At 41.2% G+C, this 23833-nt stretch overlaps 1 protein-coding gene and 1 long non-coding RNA gene across 8 annotated transcripts in view; one reads left to right on the forward strand and one right to left on the reverse strand.

Annotated features, from left to right (window-relative positions):
• The window catches only part of SPECC1L (sperm antigen with calponin homology and coiled-coil domains 1 like), a 150883-nt gene that overhangs the window by 31674 nt on the left and 95376 nt on the right, over positions 1 to 23833 (reverse strand). For all 7 annotated transcript variants that reach the window (XM_033232726.1, XM_033232722.1, XM_033232721.1 and 4 more), the window contains 3 exons: positions 20964 to 21047; positions 18093 to 18249; positions 14091 to 14193 (listed from right to left, as the gene is read on the reverse strand). In XM_033232726.1, the coding sequence (XP_033088617.1) occupies positions 14091 to 14193; positions 18093 to 18249; positions 20964 to 21047 (344 nt within the window). The remainder of the gene's footprint in view (positions 1 to 14090; positions 14194 to 18092; positions 18250 to 20963; positions 21048 to 23833) is intronic.
• LOC117095906 lies at positions 11743 to 23494 on the forward strand. Its single transcript, XR_004442235.1, has 4 exons — positions 11743 to 11755; positions 15160 to 15162; positions 23133 to 23142; positions 23389 to 23494. It is a non-coding gene; the product is annotated as an uncharacterized LOC117095906 (long non-coding RNA).

The raw sequence follows: 23833 nt of genomic DNA on the forward strand, positions 1-23833 counted from the left end.
TTCAATAAGTCACCATTAAGCTTAATGTTCACCATAAATATTATTTTTTGTAGATGCCCTTTATCATCTTTTGAAAAGTCCCTTTATTGCCAGTTTGTTAGAAATTTTTCTGTGGCGCTTTCTTTTTTTGAAACGAATAAACAGGAGTTAAATTTTATCAAATGCTTTTGTTCATCTACTTTGATTAGATCACATTTTCCCCTCCATTTTGATAACTTACTCTGAAGGACTTTAATTCACTGAAATCTTTTGAGAGTGCATGTGGCCAATTCTGATGAATATACTGTGGCCAATTAGAAGGAATGTGCAATCCACTGTTGTCTGGTGCAGTGTTTTATAGATCAGTCAGGACAAAGTAGTTAATAGCATTACTTACATCTTCCATAGCTCTACTAAATTTCATTTGCTTTTTCTATTAGTTAATGAGAGAAGTGTGTTAAAATCTCCAAATATGCCTATTTTGCCTTTCAGTTCTATCAGTTTTCCTTTATATTCTCTGGGGCTATGTTACCTGATACATATGAATTTACGATGTGCTCTAAGTGCCTATAAAGTCTTACTGGGCAGCATGAAGTCTTCCAATGTTGTTTTCTAAGAGTGCCTTGGCTATTGTTATTGTTTTGATCCTTTGTCATTACGGACAATCTCTATCTCTAGTAATATTTCTTTCTCAGAAATGATGCTCTGAAATTAATATAGCTCTTCCAGCAGTCCTTTGGTTAGTGCTTGCATAGTACATCTTTTCCAACTCTTTTACTTTCAGTCTTTCCATTTAAAGTGAGTCTCTTGTACACAAATCATGGTTGGGTCTATTGTTTTTAATCTGAAAATCTTTGTCTTTTAACTGGAATATTCAGCCTATTTACCTACAATGTGATTTTTACATATTTGGGTTTACATCTATTACTATACCCTTAGTTCTTTGTTCCTTTTCTCTCCTTTCCTGCCTTATTTTGGATGAATCAAGTATTAATATTCTATTTATCTTCTATTAGCCTCTTATTTTCCATTCTTTTATTACTTTGTTAATATGTGATGTTAAATATTATAGTAGCCACACTGAAAAACTCAAAACTATATATATTTTATCAAATATATTAAAATACGATCATTTCGACATGTAATCAGTATTTTTTAAATGAGGTATTTTACATTCTTTTTTTCTATATTATCTTCTAAGTCTTCAAAATCTAGTGTTTTATAATCACAGCACATCTCAATTCAGAATAGCCACATTTTAAGTTCTCAATAACTCCATGCAGCCAATGTCAACTGTAGCAGAGTGTAGCCCTAGAGATTTACAATGTGCAACCCTTCACTTATTCAGTCTATGGCAAATTAATTTCCTAACCTTCTGAAAAATTCAAAGGCCTTGCAACACCTTAATTACATTTACTGTCCCTCTCCTAACTTTTGAACCATTTTATCTTAAATTTTCAACCTACATATATCTTTAAACAATATTTTTATTACACTACAGTCAATATTCCTATATATTTACCTTCACATTTACTCTTCCACTGTTCTTTATTCCTTCCTGAAATTTTGTTTCCCTATGGGATTATTTTCTTTCTGCTACAAGAACTTCCTTTTTCTTTCAGAATGGGCCTGACAAATCCTCTTTTTGTTATCTATTGAGAAATCGGCTGTCAATCTTATTATTCTTCTTAACCTAATATCTTTTTTCTCTAGCAAGTAAAGATTTTTTTCACTGTCCTTGACTTTTAGCACTTTATTATGACACTCCTAGCCCTCTCTTTTCTCTTAGTAGAACCCAACTGTATGTGTCTTAACCCTTCTATTATGTCCCTTGTCTCCATTACACAATGTTTTTTTCATCCTTTCATTTCTCGGTGCTTCACTGTGGATATTTCTTACTGATCAATCCTCTAATTCACAAATTTTCTCTGTGTTGAATCGTTGTGAAACACATGTATGGGAGTTCCTAACTCAAGCTAATGTGTTTTTTAGTCCTAAAATTTTCACTTGGCCAGGCGCGGTGGCTCACGCCTGTAATCCCAGCACTTTGGGAGGCCCAGGTGGGCAGATCACCTGAGGTCAGGAGTTAAGAGACCAGCCTGGTCAACATGGCAAAACCTCATCTCTACTAAAAATAAAAAAAAAAAATTAGCCAGGCATAGTGGTGGGTGCCTGTAATCCTAGCTACTCAGTAGGCTAAGGCAGGAGAATCACTTGAACCTGGGAGGCGGAGGTTGCAATGAGCAGAGATCACATCATTGTACTCAGGCGACAAGAACAAAATTCTGTCTCAAAAAATAAAATCAAAAAATAAAATAAAATTTTCATTTGATTCTATTTTACAGATTCCAGTTCTCTGGTAAAACTCTATCTCTTCATCTGTTTCCTTAAACTCATAAATTGGTTATTTAAAAAATCTATCTAAGAGTTCCAATATCTGGATCACCTCTTCTTTTCCTGTTACTCATTCTTTCTCTTGATTTTCATTCATTTGATCCCGCTTATTGGCATGCCTGGTATTTTTGTTAATTAATTAATTATAGAGACAGGGTCTCACTATGTTGGCCAGGTTGGTCTTGAACTCTTGGCCTCTAGTAATCCTCCCACCTTGGCTTCCCAAAGTGCTAGGATTACAGGCATGAGCCACTGTGCCTGGTCACGCCTGGTATTTTGATGGAATGCAGGATACCATGTTTCAAAGAGTATAGAGGCTAAGTTTCTCCTGGCAGGTAACTAGAATAAGGGCTGATCACCTCATCCAATCAAAATTTTGAAGTTGGATTTCAAGCTGATACCTTCTGGTCAACCTTTATTTGTAGGACATAATTCTTTTGAGGTCTCAACCAAAGGCCTGGAATATTTCCCATGGTCATTCCTCTTTGGCTGCCCTTGAAATCTAATTTTTTTTGTCTACCTACTCCTGTAAGAACAAAAACTGTGCTTAAGTTTTTTAGGCTTTGGTAATAGCTCTCTACTGAATTTCTCCTTCTGAATTTGAAAAATACCTTAACAGCAAAAGCTAAGTCAAATGCTGAGTTAATTATCCTCTTTCTCTCTCTTTCTCTTTATTTTCCCAAAGAGATGGGGTCTCACTGTGTTGGTCCAGGCTGGAGTGCAGTCGTGTGATCAATGCTCACTGTAACCTTGAACTGCTGGGCTCAAGCAATCCTCCTGCCTCAGCCTCCTGAGTAGCTGGGACTACAGGCATGTGCCACCATGTTGGCTGAGTTCATTACTCTTTTTTTTTTGAGACGGACTCTCACTCTGTCGCCCAGGCTGGAGTGCAGTGGTGTGATCTCGGCTCACTGCAACCTCTGCCTCCAGGCTCACGCCATTCTCCTGCCTCAGCCTCCCAAGTAGCTGGGACTACAGGCACCCGCCACTGTGCCCAGCTAATTTTTTGTATTTTTAGTAGAGATGGGGTTTCACTGTGTTAGCCAGGATGGTCTCGATCCCCTGACCTCGTGATCCGCCCACCTCGGCTTCTCAAAAGTGCTGGGATTACAGGTGTGGGCCACCGTGCCCGGCCTCATTACTCTTGAGGTTGTCTTTTTCCTGGGATCTCGGACCCTCAACATCTTGGCTGCCTTAGAATCCCTCAATTCAAATTTTAGTCCTGCTACTCAGTGATTCTGAAAAAAACTCTGGACCACTGCTTTGTCTGGCCTCTATCCCATGTGAAAAGTTAGCCACCGCCCTAAGGGAAAAAAGCAGGGGTAAATACAGGCTCTGACTCAATAGAATTTTTCTCTACAACTTTGGCTCCTGCCAAATTTGACCTGGCTGCCTTGGTTAGTCCCCAGTGCCTTCAAAGATATTTATTTTTGTATTTTAAACAGTTTTTACAGTAGTCTCGTCAGAGATTTGGTCTGATATTCTTTTATAACCATAAACAAAAGTTTTACTTTACTAAGTTTTAATTACTCGTATTTTTTTTTTACTGACTAATCTATAAACTTCCTGAGAATAGAAACTATTGTTTTTCCATAACTTCTATTTAAACACTCAGCACACTACTTGACACAGAACTTACTATTTGATAAATTATTAGCTTTTTTTTTTTTTTTTTTTTGAGACAGAGTCTCACTCTGTTGCCCAGAGTAGAGTGCAGTGGCGTGATCTTGGCTCACTGCAAGCTCCGCCTCCTGGTTTCATGCCATTCTCCTGCCTCAGCCTCCTGAGTAGCTGGGACTACAGGTGCTCGCCACCATGCTCGGCTAATTTTTTGTATTTTTAGTAGAGATGGGGTTTCACTATCTTAGCCATGATGGTCTTGATCTCCTGAACTCGAGACATGCCTGCCTTGGCCTCCCAAAGTGCTGGGATTACAAGCATGAGCCACCACGCCTAGCCAATTATTAGCTTTTATATTAGGAAAAAGAGCTTAGAATGCAAGTAAAGCATAACACATAAATATATACCTGCTAAACCCATTCCAGCCCATTAATTCTTTTAATTCTACTTATCTCCAGTAAGAAATATCTAATCTTTTCTTCAGTGGCCCACATATTAATGAAGTACATCCCCCAATAAAACTGTATTCTCAATGTTAATCTGAGATTAAACTACTTCAGGCAGTACTAAAATATTTTGTTCGTTTATTAAAACTATTTTGTCCTAGATTAAGTGATTTCATTATTCTTTAGATTTAACCAATCCATTTCTAGGTCTAGCATTTAATCAGAAAACAATGAGATTTTTCATTCAAAATAAAGGTCTCAAATCAACCTTTAGGGGCATCTGGATTACATTCAGTTAGGGTTTTCCAGAGCAAGAAAACAGTGATGCAACACAAGCTCTTAGATATAAAATCTAAAACCAAAGAAAAGTTTACTGAAAGTATAAATAATTTCCCTATTTCAGTTGGTTATTCTTGTATTATCAACCTTGTACCATCAACCCCTAAAGACAACAGCTAAAAAAATTAAAAGTGGTTGTCTCTGAACAGCAGAAATTTTAGAGATAAGGAAATAGGGAATAAGCTCTTAAAAATTATTAGAGTTAGTCCCATATTTAAATAAAAAACATAATTGTGTATAAAACACAGGCACTGATTTTTAAAAAAGAGAAAAAAAAGGAAGACCCAACCCTTAAAGCAATAGTACTGAAAGCTGGTTACATAATACCCTGGACTCACAAGACACCCTTGAGGCAGCCATTTATCCTTGTAGGGGGTTTCAGTCCCAGATCTGTAAACCTGATAATAAACCAGAATGCCAAGACATTTTCAACATGAATATTCTACTATTCTAAAGCTTCAATGTATGATAAATGGCAGGGCACAAGTTAAAAGAGAAAAATGTATTTGTTAAATAAAAGCTAAACTCATAAGGGCTTGTTTTGTAATGGATGCTTAATGAAATTACAGTGATCAGCACAGTAATTTTAGGGTGACTCTTAAGAGAGTTAACGAAAGATGATATGGGTATTAGGGAATCTATCTCCGTTGATTAGACGGCTTCTTCATAAAGCACGCATGTTCCAAACATTAATGATCCATCTGGGGCCTCTGGGAGCAGTATGTGCTAAGTGTCACGTAACAGCTTCTGCTCTCATAAACGAGTTAAGTGTCACAACCTGCTCTTTTCTGTAGACTGTGAGTAGTCAGAGACCAAAGTACTGAACCAAAACTGCTGGCTCCAAAGGATGGGCATGATCATCCATTTATAGCTAGACAGGGAAAGGGCACTGACACTTCTTATATGATTCTTGACAAATTAAGAGCACTATTAGATATGGCTTTCAGTTTTAAAAGATTATGTATTTCAAACCAGGTGCAGTGGCTCATGCCTTTAATCCCGGCACTTTGGGAGACTGAGGAGGGCGGATCACTTGAGGTCAGGAGTTCGAGACCAGCCTGGCAAACATGGTGAAACCCCATCTATACTAAGAATACAAAAATTAACTGGGCATGGTGGCAGGCGCCTGTAATCCCAGTTACTGTGGAGACTGAGGCAGGAGAATTGCTTGAACTGAGGAGATGGAGGCTGCAGTGAGCCAAGATTGTGCCATTGCACTCCAGCCTGGATGACAGAGTAAGACTCCATATCAAAAACAAACAAACAAAAAGATTATGCATTTCAGGCTGTCCAATTTTAATTTACAGATCTTGAAATGAAAGAACCAGTATCCTCTTTGCTTCTAAAGGGAAGGAACAGATCGATATCTGTCTCACAGGAAACAAAAGCCAACTGCCTCTCACAAGCCATACATATGTGTCATCAAAGTGTCCATAGGAAGAAAGCAGATAATTGGGTTTGTAGCAAAGACTGTCAAGTGTACAAAAAGAATTTTCCTTATGTATGATTAACTATCCTATATCATATTTCCCCCTGCATTATAAGTACCAAATGGAAAAAACTTCAAATTATTAATTGATTTGTGTGTATATATAATTCTGTCTCTATATTAAGGTAAACATAGAAAAACCCAAGAGGCATGGAATAATTGACTTAAATTAATGTTTGAATTATCTCCATTTAATCAACTTGATCCATGGCAAAGTTCTATAATCAAAGAGGGAGTAAAATTTTTTTTTTCAGAGACAGGGTCTTGCTGTGTCATCCAGGCAGGAGTGCAGTGGCGTGATAATCGCTCACAGTAGCCTCAACTTCCTGGCTCAAGTAATCCCCCTGCCTCAGCCCTCCAAATAGCTGGGATGAGGTGGGAGGATTGCTACCATGCCTGGCGATTTTTTTAAAAATTTTAGTAGAGAGAAGATCTCACTATGTTGCCCAGGCTGGTCTCAAAGCACAAGCGATCCTTCAAGGTGGAAGTAATTTACAATGTTCTAAAATTACTTAAGTTATTGTCTAGCAAAATTTAAAACTTAGGTTATATGAAGACACCTAACAGCATGGAAGAAAATACAGACCACCTTAGATGGTACTTCATCTTCTTGTGCTTCATGGATACTGTGTTTTTTTTTTTTTTTTTTTTTTTGAGACGGAGTCTTGCTCTTTCGCCCGGGCTGGAGTGCAGTGGCCGGATCTCAGCTCACTGCAAGCTCCGCCTCCCGGGTTTTACGCCATTCTCCTGCCTCAGCCTCCGGAGTAGCTGGGACTACAGGCGCCCGCCACCTCGCCCGGCTAGTTTTTTGTATTTTTAGTAGAGACGGGGTTTCACCGTGTTAGCCAGGATGGTCTCGATCTCCTGACCTCGTGATCCGCCCGTCTCGGCCTCCCAAAGTGCTGGGATTACAGGCTTGAGCCACCGTGCCCGGCCGATACTGTGTTTTTTACAAATTGAAGGTTTGTGGCAACCCTGTATCAAACAAGTCTGTTGGTACCATTTTGCCAACAGTATGTGCTCACTTCAATGTCTCTGCGTCAAATTTGGTAATTCTTGCAATATTTTTTTTTTTTTTTTTTTTGAGACGGAGTCTGGCTCTGTTACCCGGGCTGGAGTGCAGTGGCCGGATCTCAGCTCACTGTAAGCTCCGCCTCCTGGGTTCCCGCCATTCTCTTGCCTCAGCCTCCGGAGTAGCTGGGACTACAGGCGCCCGCCACCTCGCCCGGCTAGTTTTTTGTATTTTTTTTAGTAGAGACGGGGTTTCACCGTGTTAGCCAGGATGGTTTCGATCTCCTGACCTCGTGATCCGCCCGTCTCGGCCTCCCTAAGTGCTGGGATTACAGGCTTGAGCCACCGCGCCCGGCCAATTCTTGCAATATTTTAAACTTTCTCATTATTATTGTAACTGTTACCAGTGGTCTTTGATGTTACTATAGTAATTGTTTTCGGGTGCCATGAACTGTGCCCATATAAGACAGTGAACTTAATCTGTAAAATTCTGTGTGTTCTGAATGATCCACTGACTAGTTATTCTGTCTCTCTCCCTCTCTTTGGGCTTCCCTACTACTTGAGACATAAAAATATTACAATTAGGCCAACTAATAACCCTACAATGGCCTCTAAGTGTTCAAGTAAAAGACTCGCACATCTTTCACTTTAAATCAAAATCTAGAAATGCTTAAGCTAATTGAGAAAGGCATGGCAAAAGTCAAATGGCTGAAAAGCTAGGCCTCTTGTGCCAGTTAGCCACGTTGTGAATGCAGAGGAAAAGTTCTTGAAGGAAATTTAAAGTGCTACACCAGTGAATATACAAATGATAAGACAGCAAAACAGCCTTACTGATGATATGAAGAAAGTTTTCATGCTTTGAATAAAAGATCAAACCAGCTACAACATTCTCTCCCTTAAGCCAAATCTGAATCCACAGCAAGGCCCTAATTCTTCAATTCTGTGAATGCTGAGATTGGTGACGAAGCTGCAGAAGAAAAGTTTGAAGCTAGCAGAGGTTGGCTCATGATATTGAAGGAAAGAAGCCATCTGTATAACATACAAGTGCAAGGTGAAGCAGTAAGTACTGATACAGAAGCTGCAGAAAGCTACCCAGAAGATCTAGCTAAGATCACTGATGAAGGTGGCCACACTAAACGACAATTTTCCATGTGGATACAACAGCCTTCTATTAAAAGAAGATGACATCTAGAACCTTCATAGCTACAGAGGAGAAGTCAATGCCTGGCTTCAAAGCTTCAAAGGACAGGCTGTCTCTGTCATTAGGGGCTAAGCAGGTGGTGACTAAGTGGAAGCCAATGCTCATTTACCAGTCCCACAATCCTAGGGCCCTTAAGAGTTACGCTACATCTACTCTGCCTGTGCTCTGTAAATGAAACAACAAAGCCTGGATGACAGTACATCTGCTGATAGCATAGTTTATTGAACATTTTAAGCCCACTGTTCCTTTCAAAATATTACTGCTCACTGACAATGTAACCAGTCAGTCAGGAGCTCTAGCGATGATACAAGGAGATTAATGTTGTTCTCCTGTCTGCTAATATAACATCCATTCTGCCGCTCACAGATCAAGGAGTGGGTTTAAAATTAAAATGTTCAATAAACTATGGAGTCTTGCCTCTTCAAGCCAAGATCATGGACTTTAACCAAATGACAAAGGGGAAACAAATGAAGCAGCTTAAAGAGAAGTAACAAGATCAATTTCAAAAACACTTTGGTAGTAGGCTAGAAGATGGACAAGAAGATGAGAAAACTACTTATGTCTATGTAAAAATCTGTTGTACACATATGTCTACAACAAACCAGGCAGGGTGGGATGTGCCTGTAGATCCAGCTACTTGGGAGGCTGAGGTGGAAAGATCACTTGAGACCAGCCTGGGAAACATAGTGAGACCTCATGTCAAAAAAAAAAAAAAGTTCATAACAGTGACATATATAACTCCCCCAAAAGTGTAAGCAACACAAACACCATCTTGAACAGAAGAACAGATAAATATGTGGCATATCCATACAATGGAATATTGTTTGGCCACAAAAAGGAATGAAGTACTAGTATATGCTACAGCATGGATGAACCTTAAAAACATGATGCTAAGTGAAAGAAGTCAGTCACAGAGGACCACATATTGTGTGATTCCATTTATAAGAAATGTCCATAATAAAGAAATCTACAGGGCCGGGCGCGGTGGCTCAAGCCTGTAATCCAGCACTTTGGGAGGCCGAGACGGGCGGATCATGAGATCAGGAGATCGAGACCATCCTGGCTAACACGGTGAAACCCCGTCTCTACTAAAAAATACAAAAAACTGGCAGGGCGAGATGGCTCAAGCCTGTAATCCCAGCACTTTGGGAGGCCGAGACGGGCGGATCATGAGATCAGGAGATCGAGACCATCCTGGCTAACACGGTGAAACCCCGTCTCTACTAAAAAATACAAAAAACTAGCCGGGCGTGGTGGCGGGCACCTGTAGTCCCAGCTACTCAGGAGGCTGAGGCAGGAGAATGGCATGAACCCAGGAGGCGGAGCTTGCAGTGAGCTGAGATCCGGCCACTGCACTCCAGCCTGGGTGACAGAGCAAGACTCCGTCTCCAAAAAATAAATAAATAAATACAAAAAACTAGCCGGGCGAGGTGGCGGACGCCTGTAGTCTCAGCTACTCCGGAAGCTGAGGCAGGAGAATGGCGGGAACCTGGGAGGCGGAGCTTGCAGTGAGCTGAGTTCAGGCCACTGCACTCCAGCCTGGGTGACAGAGCAAGACTCCACCTCAAAAAAAAAAAAAAAAAAGAAAAGAAAAACAAAAGAAATCTACAGGATAGAAAGTAGATTAGTGGTTGCCTGTAGTAAATAGAGAATGACTGTTAATGGGTATAGGATTTCTTGATGGAGTGGTAAAAATATCCTAAAACTGGTTGTGGTAATGGTTATACAACTCTGAATACACTTACAAAAAAAAGCCCACTGAAATGTACATTTTAAGTGGATGAATTGTATCTTGTGTGGCACATCTCAATAAAAAATGTTCTTTCTTAAAAAAAAAAAAAAGTAAGTGTGTAATTTTCATTTATGCTTGAGGTTTCAAATCTATAACCAACTTGAAACTGCCAGCATTCATGTTCCTGCCGTTCAAAAAGCATGAGACTTCTCAGGCCTGAGTGTGGAAGTCTTTTTAGATTGAAGTTTTATGTTTGGCTTCTTTCACTTAGCATAAATTATTCAAAGTTCATCCAAGTTGCAGCACGTATCAAAACTTCTAATCCATGAACAAGGGATGTCTTTCCATTTATTTAGATTTTCTTTAATTTCTTTCAGCAATGTTTTGATTTTTCAGTGTATTAGACTTGTGCCTCCTAATACCATATTGTTAGAATAAAGGGGAAAAACACATGATCATCTCACTACACACTGTAAAAGCATCTGGTAAAATCCAGCAACCATTTATGATTTTAAAAAATTCAACAAACTAGGAATAAAAGGTAATTTTCTCAGTCTAAGAAAGGGTACCTATGAAAACCCACAGTTGGCTGGGCACAGTGGCTTATGCCTGTAATCCCAGTACTTTGGGAGGCCAAGGCGGGCAGATCACTTGAGGCCAGGAGTTCAAGACCAGCCTAGACAACATGCAAAACTCCATCTTTAACTAATACAAAAACTGGCCAGGTGTAGTGGCACACACCTGTAATCCCAGCTACTTGGGAGGCTGAAGCATGAGAATCACTTGAACCCGGGAGGCACAGGTTGCAGTAAGCTGGTAACACCACTGCACTCCAGCCTGGGTGACAGAGTGAGACTCTGTCTCAAAAAAAAAAAAAAAACAAAAGAAAAACCCACAGCTTTAACATTATACTTAATGGTGAAGACTGAAAGCTTTCCCCTTAAGATCAGGAACAAGAAAGAATGTTCTTTATCACTATTTCTATTCAACATTTTTCTGCAAGTTCTAGCTAAGACAGACAAGAAAAAAAGAAACAAAAGGCATCCAGATAGGAAAAGAAGTAAAATGATCTCTACTTGCAGATGATGGGATTTACATCTAGATTTTTTAAAGAGATGGGGTCTCACTATGTTGCCCAGTCTAGGTTCAAACTTCTGGGCTCAAGTAGTCCTCCCATGTCGACATCCTGAGTAGCTGGGACTACAGGTGTAGGCCATCACATCCAGCTTATATCTAGAAAACCTTTAAGAATTCACATAAAAACTTGGAACTAGTAAATCCAGAAAAGTTGCAAGACGAAAGATCAATATACAAAATTCACTTGCATTTACAGTAACAGTAAATTAAAACATTTCCATTTATAGCAGCATCAGAAAGAATAACCTATTTAGGAATAACAGTGAGCCGAGATCGCACCAGTGCACTCCAGCCAGGGCAACAGAATAAGACTCTGTCTCTAAATCAATCAATCAATCAATCAATCAATCCCTTTGAGAACTGCTTTCACTGCCTCCCATAAATTTTGGTATGCTGTGTTTATTTTTGTTCTCGGAGTATTTTCTAATTTCCCCTGTGATTAATTTTTTGTATTGGTTATTTAAAGTGTGTGCTTTAATTTTCACTTATTTTCCAATTTTCCTTCAGCTATTAATTTCTAATCTTTCATTGTGATCAGAAAGAAATGAAGAATATTTACATGCTTTCAATCTTTTCATTTATTTCATTTTGATCTTTGTAGAGATAGGGCCTCCTGAGGCTGCCCAGGCTGGTCTCAAACTACTGGGCTGAAGTGATCCTCTTACCTTGGCCTCCCAAAATACTGGGACTACAGGCATGAGCCACCGCATCTGGCCAATTTCAGTCTTTTTAAATTTAATGAGACTAGTTTTATAACCTAACATAGGGCCTAACCTGCAATCTTCCATGTGCACCTGAGAGAAGAATGTGTATTCTGCTATTATTGGGTGCAGTGTTGTATAATGTCTTTAGGTCTGCTTAGTATACAGTACTATTCAAGTCTCCTATTCCCTTGCTGGTTATCTATCTGGTTTTATCTCAATCATTTCTTTTTTTCCTTTTTGCAATGGAGTTTTATTATTGTGGTAAATAAACATAACAAATCATTTTAACCATCTTTAAGTACATGGTTCAGTGGCATTAAGTATATTCATATGATTGTGCTACTACCATCACCACCATCCATCTCCGGTACTTTTTTCATTTTGTAAAACTAAACTGTGTACCACTCCCTTTCTTTTTTCCCTCCCCCAGCCCCTGGCAACCATCATTCTACTTTTTGTCTCTATAAATATTACTAACTCTAGGTATTCCATATAATTGGAATCATGTAGTATTAGTCCTTTTGCATATGGCTTGTTTCATTTAGCACAATGTCTTCAATGTGCATCGTGTTGTAGCATGTGTAAGAATGTCCTTCCTTTTTAAGGAAGAATGGTATTCCATTCTATCATATAACACAGGTTGTTGATCCATTCATCTATTGACGGACACTTGGGTTGCTTCCACTTTTTGGCTACTGTGAATAACACTGCCACGAAAATGGGTGTGCCTAAAATATTTCTCCAAATCTCTGCTTTCAATTCTTTTCGGTGTACACCCAGAAGTGGAATTGCCAGATCACAGAGTAATTGTTTACTTTTTTGAGGAATTGCCATACTATTTTCCACAGCAGTTACAACATTTTATAGGTCCCCTCCAACAAAGCATAAGCTTACCCATTTCTCCGCATCTTTGCCAACACTACTTATCTCCTTTGTTAGCCAGCGGAAACTGGCATGGAGATTCTTTTTTTAAAAATTATTTTCTCTTCTCTTTTTTACTTGCCACTGGCTTGAAGCTGAGACATGGAGAATCTTAGTAAATCCTCAATGATTATCATGACTTTTCTGTATGTCCACTGCAATATGCTTGGCTCTTTAATCTTAAATGAGTTGAGGATCATCACTTAAAGTCATGCACAAATTCACCCAAAAGGGACCTGTTAATGGCAGATCTTCTTAATCAGTCTGTTCCTCTACTACGTTATTACCTCTTTTGCATGAAATTTGTATACTAATGTTGTAGCTATACCTTTTATGTCATTTTGGTGAGGTGAGGTCTGATGTGAAGAGATCAGGAACATAGAACTCCATTCCCTTTTTGTGTTGTACTTCTGTGCATTTGTGCCCAAGTATGAAATGCAATCAAGAGTATCAGCTGCAAGCTGGGGAGAATCTCTGTAACTAATACTGTATGTGAGGACACTAGAAATCGAAATTGTACTTTTTAGCAGAATGGATGAATTCTACAGGTTTCCCTTTTGTATGGAGAATTAGAGTTCACTCTCCAAAGTTATATTTAATGTAACTTAAAAAAAGCATTTAACCTGGACTTAAATAAGAAAGTGCTACAACAGATGAGTAATACTGGAAATATTGGGTGCTGTGGAAAGGTAACAAACTTACTTCATCCAAGTGATAGTCAAGTTACGGCTGGACTCTGAGAATGTGTTCCTAACATTCTGTATAGGACTCATCATTTCTTCTTGATCGGCTCACAGCAGCCTCTGCCTCCCAGGCTCAAGTGATCCTCCCACCTCAGCCTCTCAAGTAGCTGGGACTCCAGGCACACAACACCATGCCTGCTAATTATTATTTTTATTTTTGTAGAGACAGCATTATGCCATGTTGCCCAGGCTTGAACTCCTGGGCACAAGTGATCCACCCGCCTCAGCTTCCTGATGTGTTAGGATTATAGGTGTGATCCACCATGCCTGGTCAGGACTTATCATTTCTAATGTGTGACAGGTAGTAAGCTATGACACTCCAGCAGTTGATTTGGCAATTACTCTCACATGGGACAAAAGAATCATATGATTACCTGATAGCCTTCTGTTTTCTTCTGACACCACTTCAGCAAGGCATTCCTCTTTGATCCTCCATATTCTCTGGCCAATGCTGAGAGAGGGTCTTTCCTTTCTTCTCTGAAAACAAGTAACCCAAAGTTGAAACATTTTTTGTTTGGCTACCAGAGTAAGAGAAAAGTCTTAGTTTGCATTTTTAAACAGGAGAAATGTAAATGCAAAGGCAAGACATAGTTTTTCGTACATTTGATTTTTAGTTTACGGCCCCATAGATGCATTATTGTCAGAATTCTCTGCTAACTGAAGAAAGGGACTCTATACTAATCACCCACATAGAAAGTGGCAAAGACAGTACAACGTGCATTTAAAATTAATAAAATGCGCCAGGCACTGTGGCTCATGCCTGTAATCCCAGCACTTTGGGAGCCTGAGGTAGAGAGACCACCTGAGGTCAGGAGTTCGAGATCAGCCTGGCCAACATGGTGAAACCCCATCTCTAATAAAAATATAAAAATTAGCTGGGCATGGTGGCGGGTGTCTGCAATCCCAGCTACTTGGGAGGGTGAGGCAGGAGAATCACTTGAAACCTTGAGATGTAGGTTGCAGTGAGATGAGATTACGCCATTGCACTCCAGCCTGGACAACAAGAGTGACACTGTCTCAAAAAATAATAAAATAACCGTTCATGTCCTTTATCATCTCATCATTTTAAAAATTACTTATTATAAAATATACAGGGTAAGGTTATGCAAGGTGCAGGATTCTAAGGCATAACAGTTCTTGCCTTCAAGGGGTCTACAATGGGGGAAGCAAACAGACAAAAAATGGCAATAAACATGGACAATATTTATAACTTCCATGAAATGTCTCAGATGTATTTAGTGCTATGTTGTACACTGTTTTTTGATTTTAGGCAGTTAGAATTTTTGCCTTGCTCAAAAATGGAATTTCTCTGTAAACTCACTTATTCAACATCTCCTTATGGAGCACTATTGTGCCAGGCAATGTGCAAGCAGTAGGTAACTGAAGGTGAACAACACAGGGCCCCTATCCCCTAAAGGAACTTCAGAGTTTACTACATGATAGTAAGTAAAAACACTGTAGAAGTTTGGGGGATTAAAATTCTGTGGCTATACATATGATTCATTAAAAAAAAAAACCTAACGTAGGGTACTTTATGGCATTGTCAACTGCCTTGTAGTCAAAATAAATATCCTGCCTTAGGCCAGACCTTTAATCAAAAAAAGTTTTGCAATCACCCCTGGTAAAGGGGCAGGGGAGACTTACAATTCTACTCATTCTGCATCGTATCTTCCCTTTTGGTCACACTTTGGAAGTGGAACAGAACACCAAGGAATACCCAGAGAAAGAGAGTGCTGTGTAATATAACCTCAGCTTGACTAGCAGCCTGTGCTTAAAAGATTGGCCTATTTTTCAGTGATTATAGCAAAGTGGAGACTCTAGTCCCATGTTCTGTGAACTTAGCAGCCCAATAAATATCCTAAAGGTTCGTATGTTATAAGCAGCTTAGTATTCCTCAGTATATTTATTCTGTTAGCATTTACCCTCCAAAGTATGCTAGGAAATCAAAGAGGACACATTTACAACAGAAGCTTTTCTAACTGACAGGAGCCTTGAAATAGTAACAATTTTTATTGATCTAAGAACCAAAAGGAAAAATACTACTTTTCTACCTGCAGTCAGACTGCCTCCTTGAAGGAAATACACATTTTTGTGTGCCAACCTGTAACATTCCTGCTTTGCTTTAAATAAAGCAGGGACATCCAATCTTTTGGCTTCCCTGGGCCACAATGGAAGTAGAAGAATTGTCTTAGGCCACGCACACTGACACGAACAATAGCTGAAAAGCTTAAAAAAAAAAAAAAAAAAAAAATTGCAAAAAAGAAAAAATCTCATAATATTTTCAGGAAGTTTACAAATTTGTGTTGGGTCGCATTCAGAGCTGTCCTGGGTTGCGGGTTGGAGAAGCCTGCTTTAAAGGATTCCAAGAAGTTTGTTATACTATCACTAAACACAGGGAAAGAGAATGACACAGTTATGTGAATAGATGCAAAAAGGCACATCAAAAACAAAAAACAAAAACTTATCATGGCTCTACATAAAACTCACTTTTTTTAAGACTTTTTTTTTTTTTTTGAGACGGAGTCTCGCTCTGTCGCCCAGGCTGGAGTGCAGTGGCACAACCTCGGCTCACTGCAAGCTCTGCCTCCTGGGTTCACGTCATGCTCCTGCCTCAGCCTCCCGAGTAGCTGGGACTACAGGCGCCCGCCACCGTGCCTGGCTAATTTTTTTTTGTATTTTTAGTAGAGATGGGGTTTCACCATGTTGGCTAGGATGGTCTCAATCTCTTGACTCGTGATCCGCCCGCCTCGCCCTCCCAAAGTGCTGAGATTACAGGCATGAGCCACCGCGCCTGGCCAAGACTCTTTTTTTAAGACAGAGTCGGCCGGGCGCGGTGGCTCAAGCCTGTAATCCCAGCACTATGGGAGGCCGAGGCGGGCGGATCATGAAGTCAGGAGATCAAGACCATCCTGGCTAACATGGTGAAACCCCGTCTCTACTAAAAAGAAAAAATACAAAAAACTAGCCGGGCGAGGTGGCGGGCGCCTGTAGTCCCAGCTACTCGGGAGGCTGAGGCAGGAGAATGGCGTGAACCCGGGAGACGGAGCTTGCCGTGAGCTGAGATCCAGCCACTGCACTCCAGCCCGGGCCACAGAGTGAGACTCCGTCTCAAAAAAAAAAAAAAAAAAAAAAAAAACAGAGTCTCGCTCTGAAGCCCAGGCTGGAGTACAGTGGCACGATCTCGCTCACTGCAACCTCTGGCTCCCAGGTTCAAGCAATTCTAGTGCCTCAGCCTCCCAAATAGCTGGGACTACAGGTGCATAAAACCAGATCGGGCTAATTTTTGTATTTTTAGTACAGATGAGCTTTCACCATGTTAGTCAGGCTGGTCTTGAACTGCTGACCTCAAGTGATCTGCTCACCTGGGCCTCCCAGAGTGCTGGGAATACAGGCATGAGCCACCACACCCGGCCGCTTCCTTTCATTCTTCTTAATGCTTGTCAACAGTTTTCTTCACCCCTATAAACAATGTATGCTAGATTTCTGACATCTGTATTTCCCCCTAAGTTCTTAATATCTTAGTCCTAAGAGAACTATGAATAAAATATACTTAGATTTTCATGTACTTTTTATCAATTATTAATGTAGCTCCACGTTCCCAGACTCCCAGTGTAAACAAATATAGCCATCTTTGATATCATCCATTCTTGCATTCCTTTTACAAACATCTGTTGCTGAAATCATTTTTCTTTATGAGAAATCTCCCGGGTCCAACCCTCTCTTCACTTCTTTTCCACTGTTATCACACTGATCCAGACATGATAATTTATTTACACCACTTTACAGCTTCTATTACATCAAAGTGACTCAATTTGACTTTTAAAAAGTTCCATCACTTTGCCATCCCCTGCCTATTCAATCTTTTCTTCTACTGTTCCCTGATATGGTAGGTATACCTTCCTCTGGCCTTCTGTATCACTCTACTGAATTTATAGAACCACCTACCTACAGCATCCCCCTCCATACTCCTCACTTATTCATCCCTTTCGTACATTCCCTCAAGTTACTGACTTTGCCAACCATGCCCTCCACCCTCCCTGTCTACAACCTTCAAGGCCCCACTCAAATTCTAACCTTCTGGGAGGATGCCTTCCCTAACACTCCACCCATTCCTCAGTATTTAAATTCATAATACTTCCTTTTGCAAGTAACCATTCTCTAATTAAAAAAAAAAAAAAAGATACAGCTATCACTTTTACTTTGTCAGTGTCTTCTATATCATTTACCCAATTCTGGATATAGGAAAGATTAGCAAACAACACACAGAAAAAGAAATATCACAGTGCTCAAATGCCATCATTTTACAACTTGATCATTTACTGTCAAAAGGCCAGGAGAGGTACACACGAAATGCATGAATATTTACTGTTCTCTACCTTATTCGGCTTCGGGTGGTGGGAGTCACAGATGCCGTTGGAGAAGAGGATAGGGAAAGCTGTGGAGACGTGGTTCCCATAGCCATCAGAGAGGCTGGCGACGCTCCCTCCTGTGCAGAAATGTCCCGTTTCATTTCTTCACTACTTCGTCGAGACACTGTGAGAAATAGTCATTATGCACTTTATAGCAAAAACATTTTAGACTGAGTTCTTGAGATTTTTTTTTTTTTTAAGATTCCAAAACAACAGATATTACCATACAGGAGGAAAAACTAATACTAATAATGGGAAAGTATTTCTTATTTTTCCATTAAAAAAACTGTGAGGCCAGCCGCAGTGGCTCATGCCTATAATCCCAGAACTTTGGGAGGCCGAGGTAGGCAGATCACTTGAGGTTTGGAGTTCCAGATCAGCCTGGCCAACATGGTGAAACCCTGTCTCTACTAAAAATACAAAAAACAGCCAGGCATGGTGGCGCATGCCTGTAATCCCAGCTACATGGGAGGATGGGGCAGGAGAATTGCTTAAACTGGGGTGGTGGAGGTTGTGGTAAGCCAAGACTGCGCCACTCTGCACTCCAGCCTGGGAGAAGGAGAGAGACTCCGTCTCAAAAACAAAAAACAAACAGAAAACAACTGTGAAAAGGCATAGTTGAAATATGCACTGAACTCCATATTCCTTATAGACAAGGAGTGTGCCTTATCCATCTCTATACCCCTCACAGTACCTACCAAGTACATAGTGAGTACTACATAAACAGCTATTTAATTACAAATACAACTAAAAACCAAAGGTGAATTATAACCAGACTTGTAACTACTCAGCCCTGCCCAACACACACAACACAAACCTTCTAAATTCAGCCAGAAACACTGTTAAAGGGACAGAAAGGAAACACATGCTTTATTATAGGGCTACATGTAATGCTAGTTCAGGGTACTTTGGTTTTTTTTTTTTTTTTTTGAGAGAGATCTCACTCTGTTACTCAGGCTGGAGTGCAGTGGTGCATCTTGGCTTACTGCAACTTCTGCCTCCTGGGTTCAAGCGATTCTCCTGCCTCAGCCTCCTGAGTAGCTGGGATTACAGGCGCCTGCCACCACGCCAGGTTTATTTTTGTATTTTCAGTAGAGACAGGTTTTTGTCATGTTGGCTAGGCTGGTCTCGAACTCCTGACCTCAGGTGATCCGCCCACCTAGGCCTCTCAAAGTGCTGGGATTTACAGGCATGCGCCACCACAACTGGCCTCAGGGCACATTCTAAAAAACTAAATCAATAAGACAGAAAACCAAAATGTATCAAGTCAACTGTTGGGAAATAGCAACAATCTTTTGGAAAAGTCCTATACTGAAGTCTGGCATAGTAAGACATTGTACTACCTTATTAGAATTACAAAATGTTCTGAGAACCGTTGAGTGGGAGCAGGCACTTCAGTCTTTGGTATCAGATCCACAACAGCAGCTTTCTAAAGGCAGCAGTGAGTATTGCCAGGTGCTCAGAACGCAGGGCTGAGTACAGTGACAAGTTACATAGTTGACAAAGTTCCTGACCTCAGATTCTTTCTCACCTCAGAAGAAGGTGGATCTGCAGGAGCCATTAACTCTATCATTCCTGGGCTGATTTAATGCAATAAATGTTACCTGTCAGTAATTGTTTTCCCCTGATTACTGAGAACTGCTTCCCCCACCCCCATCCCCCCACTCGCTTCATTGGCTAAAATTTTCTCAATGATTTTAGGGTAACCACAAGCAGAATATAACTCTGTATTAGTAAAGCAGTGTCCTTAAAGATCCAAAGGGTACAAATATTTTCTCCTATTATACGATCTTCAAATGACATGCTTATATATTTCTGGCATAATTTTATAATTATGTTTTCTTTTTCGTTCAATCTGTTCTTTATAGTCCTTAAATCAGTAGTTTCTTTTAAGTGGTGTGCTAGGAACCTGGATGAGAAAACCTCTCAGAACTTTATACAAAATAGAGGAAACAGACTGAGAAAGAATCTGAAGAACACACACACGGAAAAAGGCTTTGGGATGGTAATTTTAGCTGAGCACAGGACCTCCCACTGATTTTTTTGTTTGTTTGTTTTTTTGTTTTTGAGGCGGAGTCTTGCTCTGTCGCCCGGAATGGAGCGCAGTGGCCGGATCTCAGCTCACTGCAAGCTCCGCCTCCCGGGTTTTACGCCATTCCCCTGCCTCAGCCTCCTGAGTAGCTGGGACTACAGGCGCCCGCCACCTCGCCCGGCTAGTTTTTGTATTTTTAGTAGAGACGGGGTTTCACCATGTTAGCCAAGATGGTCTCGATCTCCTGACCTCGTGATCCACCCGTCTCGGCCTCCCAAAGTGCTGGGATTACAGGCTTGAGCCACCGCGCCCGGCCGACCTCCCACTGATTTAAAGCCTAGCTAGGCCGGGCACAGTGGCTCACAACTGTAATCCCAGCACTTTGGGAGGCCAAGGTGAGAGGATAGCTTGTGGCCAGGAGTTTGAGACCAGCCTGGGCAACATACTGAGATCCTGTCTCTAAAAAACAAAAAATAAAAAATTCAGATCAGGCCGGGCGCGGTGGCTCAAGCCTGTAATCCCAGCACTTTGGGAGGCCGAGGCGGGCGGATCACGAGGTCAGGAGATCGAGACCCTCCTGGCTAACACGGTGAAACCCCGTCTCTACTAAAAATACAAAAAACTAGCCGGGCGTGGTGGCGGGCGCCTGTAGTCCCAGCTACTCGGAGGCTGAGGCGGGAGAATGGCTGGAACCCGGGAGGCGGAGCTTGCAGTGAGCCAAGATCGCGCCACTGCACTCCAGCCTGGGCGACACAGTGAGACTCCGTCTCAAAAAAAAAAAAAAAAATTCAGATCAAAGTCATCACCTGAGAGGGTCTTGGCACTTTCCATCGCAGGCACTCTTGGGAGGGAAGCAGGCCGGCTGGTTGAAGATGTTCTTAACAGATGCTCTGTACAAAGTAGAAAGGATCCCAATAAAGAAATCTGATGCTGAACTTTAAAGTAATAAAGGTACAAAGAAGGTGAGCACTCCTTTCAATCTTGAAGCTCATCCTTCTCAATCCAGGGAACTTCAACAATTTCCCATAGTCTGTTGATCCAAAACAACTCGTGTATACACAGAACACACTTGAACATTCCATTCAATGTTTTATCTCTAGGAATGAGACGCCCCACACAGATGAATACTTCTAAATCCCACGCTGCCACTTACCTGTTTGATGCAATTCCACCAAAATTCAAAGATCCTCTACTGCAACTAGGTCTATGCTACAAACTAAATAAAAGCTTTGCCTTCACGTGCCTACAGTTAGTGTGGAAGCTACACATATTAATATATACAACCACAGACAAGTCAGGATGGGATAATTAGAGTAACAGAATGAATAAAGTATTATCAAACCACAGAGGAGAAGACATTCTCTTTGATTTCAGGCAGCAGGGAAGGCGCTTCAAAAAAACCAATGACATTAAGCTGGGCCTTACTGAAAAGAGGTGGGGAACTATATTTTAGCCGACAACAATCAGAGAAAGGTACAAAGACATTCAAGTTAGAGAATAAAGGCCAAGTATGGCTAAAACATGGGGTATGTGGAAAACAAACAGGACAGCACAGAAAGAGGCTTTAAAGGAGGATGAGGCTGATTAAGGAAAACCTTCATTACCTGACATGTGGACTTTAGTCTGAGGGCAACAAAGAAGTGTCAAACATTTCTGAGCCTTCAGGGAAGGACACAATCAGATATTGCTTCGACCATCTCCATTTGCAGCCTCAGCTTGTTCTACTCCTCCCTTGTTCTCTAAATACAAGCTGTCTTGGGAGTTCCTTTAGTACCTTGAGCATTGGCACCAGCTGTCCCCCTGCCTCCTCCTCTGTTCCCTACTTTTATTTATTTATTTATTTTTTTGAGATGGAGTCTCACTCTGCCCCCCAGGCTGGAGTGCAGTGGCCGGATTTCAGCTCACTGCAAGCTCCGCCTCCCAGGTTTACGCCATTCTCCTGCCTCAGCCTCCCAAGTAGCTGTGACTACAAGTGCCCGCCACCTCGCCCAGCTGATTTTTTGTATTTTTTTTTTTAGTAGAGACGGGGTTTCACCGTGTTTGCCAGGATTGTCTCGATCTCCTGACCTCGTGATCCGCCCGTCTTGGCCTCCCAAAGTGCTGGGATTACAGGCTTGAGCCACCGCGCCCGGCCCTCTGTTCCCTACTAATCCTGGCTAACGTGATCACCCTTCAGGTCTCAGTTGAACATCACTTCCCTGGGACCTGCTTCCTTGCCAGCACCCGCCAAACACAGACCAGAGTTGCCCTGCTGACTCTCTTCCTGCACACTTCTTACCTAGGGCTACAGCCTGACAAGACTCTTCAGACCAGGACACAGGGAGGCAGTCACAAGGACAATCAGAATTGTTCTTTCTGGTCAGGGTCTGGTGTGTGACTGGGCTAAGAGAAAACATCAAACCTTGTATGTAATGAAGACTCTCAGCCAAGAACGTCCACCAATCCTTTTTAAGAACTGACAATTTAAACATGATCCCTCCTAAAAATATAATGATGTCAAAAGTAATGGCATATCATGCTATCTCTTAAGGATAACATATACTCTTCACTCCAAAATTTCTTTTCTCTTTTTCTTTTTCTTCCTCCTCCTCCTCCTTCCTGTTTCTCTTCTCTCTCTTTCATTTTTTGTTTGTTTTTTGTTTTTTTGGGAGGGCTGGTGGTGCGGGGGGAACAGGGTTTCCCTCTATTGTCCAGGCTGAAGTGCAGTGGCGCAATCTTGGTTGGCTGCAACCTCTGCCTCCCAGGCTCAAGTGATCCTCCTGCCTCAGCCTCCCAACTAGCTGGGACTACAGGTGTGAGTCACCACACCTGACTGATTTTTGTACTTTTTGTAGAGACGAGGTTTCACCATGTTGCCCAGGCTGGTCTCAAACTCTTGAGCCTCCTGCGTTCAAGTGATTTTCCCACCTCAGCCTCCTGAGTAGCAGGGATTACAGGCACCTGCCACCACACCAGGTTTATTTTTGTATTTTCAGTAGAGACAGGGTTTTGCCATGTTGGCCAAAGTGCTGGGATTATAGGAGTGAGTCACTGCACCCAGCCTCATTTTTTTTTCTTTCTTTTTTTAAGACAGGACCATGCTCTGCTGCCCACGCTAGAGTGCAGTGGCATGATCCTGGCTACTGCCACCTTGACTTCTCAGGCTCAAGTGATCTTCCCACCTCAGCCTCTTGAGGGGCTGGGACTATAGGTATGCACCATCATTCCTGGCTAATTTTTTGCAGAGATGAGGTCTCCCTATCTTGCCTAGGCTAATCTTGAACTACTGAGCTAAAGCAATCCTCCAATCTTGGCCTCCCAAAGTGCTGGGATTACAGGCACGAGCCACCAAGCCCAGCTAAAATTTATTTTCTAAGGGTATGAGGAACATTTGGTTATAATTATTTACTACTTTGGAGGCCTAGGGGAGTGGAAGGATGAGCTTAACAAAGATGGGATGTATATAGCTTAAGAGTCCCTACAGTGTTCTTATCTTGAACAAACATCATCTCTGTGCAAAGAGCCCATCAGCAAGCATCAATCAGAATTCTGAACTCTGGTGGCAGTTGGCATTTATCCATACAGGAAGAGTATATTATGCACAAAATCTGACAGACAAAACAAAGTCAAAAGAACATGGAAATAGTAGAAAACAAAAATCAATGTTTTACATTTAATCAGATTTTCCATTCTACAA

This window comes from Trachypithecus francoisi, unplaced genomic scaffold (genome assembly GCF_009764315.1).
Source record: "Trachypithecus francoisi isolate TF-2019V2 unplaced genomic scaffold, Tfra_2.0 Lachesis_group14, whole genome shotgun sequence".
Taxonomy (NCBI): domain Eukaryota; kingdom Metazoa; phylum Chordata; class Mammalia; order Primates; family Cercopithecidae; genus Trachypithecus; species Trachypithecus francoisi.